Source organism: Penaeus japonicus, unplaced genomic scaffold (genome assembly GCF_977035675.1).
Source record: "Penaeus japonicus unplaced genomic scaffold, GWHDUDI00000001_assembly GWHDUDI00000019, whole genome shotgun sequence".
Lineage (NCBI taxonomy): Eukaryota > Metazoa > Arthropoda > Malacostraca > Decapoda > Penaeidae > Penaeus > Penaeus japonicus.
Window position 1 is genome coordinate 29,066,384 of NW_028234421.1, and position 7,285 is coordinate 29,073,668.

General features: G+C 39.8%; 1 protein-coding gene across 1 annotated transcript in view; it reads right to left on the minus strand.

Moving 5' to 3' along the window:
- Positions 1 to 3,708, minus strand: part of LOC122264084 (semaphorin 1a) — a 411,026-nt gene extending 407,318 nt beyond the window's left edge. Inside the window, 1 exon segment of the mRNA XM_086547610.1 lies at positions 2,441 to 3,708. Within this exon segment, the coding sequence (XP_086403736.1) occupies positions 2,441 to 2,546 (106 nt within the window). The 5' untranslated portion in view covers positions 2,547 to 3,708.
- Positions 3,709 to 7,285: the final 3,577 nt, after the last annotated feature.

Genomic DNA, 7,285 nt, shown 5'->3' on the forward strand with positions numbered 1-7,285 from the left:
GAGAAGAAATTCGCCAAGTTGAAGGCACACAAGTCGACGGGAACCACAAGGTTAGGCAACTTCGGCCATTTCTCAAGGGCCAAAAGAACATTCGGAACACTGGGCTCTGCAGTAAATAATTGTCAGGCCACCAGCGATGCAGCCCAAGCCAACTCAAAGCAAATTTCTTGTGTTCCCAGACGGTTCCGCGAAATCCGCGCCAGCATATTGGGAAATTCTGCTTTGATAAGAAGCGCGATAAAAATTCTTTTACATTCCCATAACTGCACCGCATGAACGTTGTTCCCGCCGCTAAAGGGGAGACATTGCGCGGCTGAAATAGGCCTATAATTCAAAACACATTTGATTATTTTGCTTTTCCAATTTGCCTTTGCCGGAAGCCATGGGACAGGTACCATCGAGCATCGGCCAGTTATGTATGCCTGCCGGTAGTGTTCGTGACGTCATATGGCCGTCCAACGACTGTATATCACGGGATACGTGAAGGTCATATAGTCGTTTACTTGCATTGATTTTAACACAAACGCGACAAAAATGCCCTTGTGGCGTATGAATGTGTAAGCATGCAGGTTTTGTATCATACCATCCACGTCACAAAATCCAACCACCATGTTAAAACGTCACCAAAACGTCAAATATAATGCATACGTAGCCACACCCATCACAGCAACCCAAAGTGGCCAGTACGGCACGCCGAGCACGCCCGCAGCCCGAGGGGGAGTTGTGGGTGGATGGCCCAACCACCCCTAACCCCCTCCATTCCCACCAACCTACACAGCCTCTCTCTCCCTCTGGTTAAGGTTTCCGAAATAATAAAACAAGCTCGGAGGCATTTTCAATCTCCTTTCCTCCCTACACGCTTCCATGCCCACGGATCAATAACCTAGGCTCGCTGCTCTCCGCCTCTCCATATCACCCAACACTAAATGAATAATGACCGCCAAACAACCCTCCTTTTTTCCCTCATAACAAGTTGATCGTTTTGGCCGCTTCTGGAGTCAGGTCATCTGGGAGTTACCTCACCCTGACCTCTCCCTTGCTCGAGCTCCCTCTAATTACTCGCTCTCTCCCTTCCTCTTCCTCTCTCATTCACAATCTTTCATTCTCTGCATTTTCTCCCTCGTTTAAGAGAAACCTCCTGTGAAACTCATTCATATATACCATTCAAAAAATAAACAAACTTTTTTCTCTCTCACTTCCCCACACATGTTACTCTCCCCCAGACATGAGAAACAAACATTCACACTCCATCCGTCATCCCCCTTCACACACGCACATCCCCTCCTCTCTACATAAACAGCTGGTCATTCATAAATACCCAAATCATACCCCTTCCTTCTTCACCCCACCACCCCCTGTACGCAACAATCATTCACACATACACTAGCCCACCCCTACCCACCTACCACCATGCGCTCAAGGGCCAACTCTTCACGCATGCCCACTAACCCCTCCTACACGCATGGGTCAGCTCATTCATACCTTCCTCTGCCCACACAATCCCCTTCGGTGGAAGAAATACATGTATGTACCCGGTTTATTGTCGTATGCAACCCGTATAAAACTGGTGACATATGTGACGTCAGGCGCGAGCGAATTGCAAAGAGTACGCAATTTCGTCATTGCAGGTAAAGCAGGTATTTCCAAGTGCTGATATGCTCCAACCACTGCAGCTCAGCCCCCGGGAGCTCTTTAGATGCCACCACTGTTTTGTTGCAAATCTATTTCACGTTCAGAAGCATATCCAGATAATCTTTTCGGCTGGCAACTAAAAACTTCCATCCTAAACCGTTTATGTTAAGTTCGTGGCCACGCGGATTCAAGCTAAATGCGCAAGAGTGTTTTTCGTTCGCTTATCCTGTTGTCTTCCTCCGACTGGAAGGAATTAGAATCAACATATTATCATTCCACAGATACTTAATGTCGACATACAGCAGTAAACACAGTTTCACCCTCACATTCTTCTAGCTTTAAAAATCCAAACCTCTCTCGAACATTCATCACCCTCACTGCAAACACCCCTGCAAAACTTCCAACTTCAAAAAAGGGAAAGACCTTTGCAACAACCCACTTTAACCATTTAGTATTCTTGTGCACGTGCTATGCTGTCTAGGCTCAGGAGGTTGGGGTGTGGTCGATAACAGAGATCAATCATGCCAACATCGTAAGCTTGGAAGTCCACCCCTTCCCTTCCCTTCCCCTAAGCCAAGACTCGGCGGCGTACAACGCAAACAAGAACACCCTCCTTCCCAATCCACTACAACAAGGCATCAAACACCTCCAATCAGCGTGACATCATTACCATCAAACGTCACCTAAGACTGACCAGTTGCCCAATACAGGACACTTCAGACTTTCTACCCCTCAAAACATCCCGTTATTCCCTTCTCATTCCACTCATACCCAAAACACACTCATAAAACGTTTGACTCAAACTTACCTAATTCAACATATCTCTTTGGCATGACACTGTTGCGCCAGGAGGCATGGGTGACCAACGCCATGGCAGTCACCCCCGCCCACACCAACACCATATGAGCGGACATTGTGCTACGCGCTCCCCTACTGCAGTCTCTTCTCTCACTCTCGCCGTCCTGTTGCAGGTCTTGCAGGTTGCAACTTCCTCAAAATTATAGATTATCGATGATGGTGACGATCCAACTTATATTTTCTTTCGGGTTTAAAGCAGATTCTCCACTGATGTTATTATTTTCCGGTGGGTTTAAGAGGTAATTTCTATGGTAACAAATGATTGTTTTGTTTCTATTTTTCCTTCACTTCCAATAACACACCCAAGTGCCGCTGAGGTTTTGTTATGACTAAAATTACACTTATTTTTTTCTCTTCCAGCTACTACAGTGCTGTCGTACGTATTGATAAAAGCCTTGACTAGATACCACGAGTTCAATCCTTATAGCATACCCATTTAGGGGGAAATCGATATGGCACGTGCTATAATGTATCACTCCGGAGGATCCCTTGTCCTCGTTCACTTATGATCTAAAATGCCTTAATTTCGGTACGACAACATAAACGTTTACTTGAGTTCCATCCGTTGTTATCGAACAATCTGTTTTAGAATGTAAATCGACCAGGGACAAGCTGTACCAACGCAAATGGAGGGGGGGGTCCCCTTTGGACACGCTCTCTCTCTTTATCCTCCCTCTTTCTCTATCTTCTCTTGTTTATAATGAATCTCCACTACTGATATTCCTTAATCACTCCAAGCTTCACCTTCTTCAGCCGAAAATGTACACACAACACGCACTATCAATAAGCCATGGAAGACGTGGCCATTGTAAATAAAAAAGATGGAGAGAGATTCGTGTAGAGGGAAAAAGGAAGGTTTTAGAAAAGAGGGAATCGGTGGCTACTAAAAGAAAAGCGACTCGGGGACTACACTGAAATGCGACTTGGGGACTACTAGACACTCGCTCGGCACAAGAGGGCTGGCCGGAGTCCCCTCACCGTCCTTCGCTTCTCTCATGGCCTGTACGCTTGTCTCTCACTCTTCTCTTTCTTAATCCCTTCTTTCTGGTCTATCCTTTGGGGTGACGTCACTCGCACAGTATCGTAAAGACAGTGGAATGGGACTTTTGGTTTTACGTCATCGTTCGATCAAATAAAGCACTACGCCACACTGCCGAAGAGGAGGAGCGCGCACATCCTCACCTCACCACGTCTCTAATAGGACTGCCCGAGATGTTTACAAAATCGATGCCGAGTCGTCGTGACGTCATCAAACGACTCGCGCTGCCACCTATCGGCCGCGAGACAAACTACCGCGTTGGGGTTTCCCTCCTCTTTTATTCCATTATAAAAATTTTCTCGTCCTCATGTCTCATTTTTAGGATTTCTGGCTTGGATTCGCCTTCTCGTTATATGTATCACTGTAATTGTTATACATTTTATGGAGCTGTTTTCCACGTAGAGAGGGAGGAAAGGTATACTTCAGCACGGTGTAACTACAGGGAAAGTCGTTAGTAGGCTTTTGAATAACACGGACTTAAAAAAAAAGACGAACATACAAGTGTGATAACGTTACAGTCAACTTAAAACATGCAATTAAAGCTATACTAACATTCAAATATTAACTGCGTAGCGATATATAACGATCAGTCCACGTGATTAAGGATTCGATTGTGCTTTAATAGAACCAAATACTCTAATGTTTACAAAAGACTAACCTCTCGAACAGTTCTAATCCATTTTGACAAGAATTTAGAGACAATTTAGAAGGCAATCAAACGCGAGGGGGGGAATTTGTCATGGAACGGTTCATAGCTTCACAACTGGCGTTTGTTCTAATTAGAGAACGCTCGTTTGGTAAACTGATGCGTCGGATATCAATTTGATTTAGAGACGAAGTTCATGTAATTACGATTTCCGTGAAATTACCGAAACTTGTCAGATTTCCCTCTAGACACGCCGCGTGTGGCTGAACATTTTTGAGTCGCAGAGTTGTAGTTGATTTAAATGGAAATATATTTATGGGATTTTTAATTTTTTGAATAATTATGATTTGATTTCCATGATTACTTTTTTTTAGCTCGATAATGGGATTGTCTTATATGAATATTTGCTTTGTTACAAATCATATTAAGAAAATAATTAGGTGAATAGTATCCGTCACCACTGACTGGAAATTCCAATAGTGATATCGTAATGTAAGAAATTATACTGATAATAGTGACGCTAACTGTCATTCTTAGTATTGTTACCATTGTTATGACATGATATTAATGATATAATATAATATATAATGATATTAATTATAATAATAATGATTTTTCTTATTATTATAATACATTATCATTATTATCATTATTATCATTATTATCATCATCCTTGTTATCCTCACTATTATAATTTTTACTATATTTTTATTGCTTTCATTGGTATCATTGTTATTATCAATATCAATACCATTATCATTACCATTGCTTTTGCTACCTGTCATTGCTATTATTGCTATAAACTAATAATGATGATGGTATAAGGATAAAAAATATGATTAGTGATTGCAATGAAAATCATAACTACAACAATGGTGACAATCATAATGAAGATAATACTAAAATTAATGTTAATAACAGTGATAGTGATAGTACTCCTGATAATGATGATACTGATAATAATCATAACAAAATAATAAGGATAATATTAATGATAACAATAATAGTGATAATGAAGATAATGATAAAAGTTATGATAAGAGTGATAACAATAACATAATAGTAATGATATTAATGATGATAATAATAACATCACAACACTACTCATAATGATAATAACTATGATAATGATAATGATATCAATAACAACAATAATGATAATAAAAATCATCATAATACTAGCAACATTCATCATAATAACAATAATGAAGATGACGATGGTAATAATAACACAATGATAACAGTAATAATGAAAATAATAGAACTAATATGCATCATGATAATTTTGGTAAAAGCAATAGCAATGATAATAATAATAGTGATAGTAATAATGATAATTATAAGATGACAGGGAAAATACTACTACTACAACTAATAACAATAATGACTGATGACATTGATGACAACGATAATGATAATGACCATGATAATAGTAATAATGATGATAATGGTAATGATAATAATTATAAAATGATGATACAAGCTGTAATAATAGCAATGATAATTGTATTACTCCTATTAATAACAATAATGGTAATAGTAATAATAATAACTATGATAATAATACTGATGATAATAATGATAATAACAACAATAATGTAATAATAATAATAAGAAGAAGAAGAAGAACAATAAGCATGTCAGCACAGCCCATGAATGAACAAATGCTAAAACAACTGATTACAATGATCATAAAATCATCAATGACAGTTATTGAGGTCGAAACAAACAACACAATAAACTTGCAACAATAGGGAACAATGAAGGTCATAACCACAAAAGACCAGGCATACTACAGAGAATAACAAAAGAACATCAATATCAGTATCAGTCACGTTAAAGTTACAGTGCCATTAGAAGCGTTGATAACAAACTGAAATATCATCGTTAAAGCGACGTAATAATCATAAGACGCGTTGATAACGTATATATGTATGTATGTATGTATGTATGTATGTATATATATATATACATATATATTTTTGTCTCTTTGTGTGTGTGTGTGTGTGTATAGAGATATCGCCGTTTTATCTCATAAGTATTCTCAAATGGGGGATTCAAACTTCATACCTGTATGTACAATGTCCTATCACAAGCACATTTCATGATGATAATAACATCACCAATAGCAATTTCACAGAGCATGCCATGTGTTTTTGCCGAGTGACACGCCGAAACAAAATAGTCTCTCGTTTGATCGTGGCGACAGTCAGGCAAACAACCAATTAGGACTTTGATAACCATTACCATCAACTGCAAACTGTCGAGTTAATAGCAATGATTAAGAACAGTCCATCTTTAATTCACGAGGTTTGTAGGTATTGTGTTTAAGGATTAATGTCTTCAAATAGAGAAATTCACGCGGTGGTTTAGCGTTACTGTGTCTACTTCGAAGGTTCGTGTTATCATGGGTAAAAATGGAGAAACATACTGATGTTAAAGTAGCACAAACGATTAATGAACACGTACGCATGTAGATGATCATTCAAACACACATACACACACACACACACACACACACACACACACACACACAAAACACACACACACACACACACACACACACACACACACACACACACACACACACACACACACACACACACACACACACACACACACACACACACACACACACACACACACACACACACACACACACACACACACACACACACACACACACACCCTCCCCCTCCCCCTCCCTTGTCCCTCCACACATAGCGATGACAATAATATCTCAGCCGACACGAGCGTTAGCCTGACCGAAAGTATCCCGATATAGACGGATCACGGAGGCAGCGTCCGGTAAGGGGGACCAAAACGGATCCGACACACATTATCTGGGGTTGAGGTGATCTTGGTGCTGTTTTGAACTTACGCTTGCATTATTTTCTGGAACGACGTAGTTATGAACAACAGTGGAAATGGTAGTGATAGTGATAAAATCAATAATAGTAGTAGCGTTAGTAGTAATATTTTTAGTGATAACTGTGATAATTCGAACAGGAACAAAAACAACTCTTGTAGACTAAGGCATCATTGATGATAATAATAATGGCAATAACGGTGGTGATGATAAAAACAATGGTGAATAAATTGATGGATAT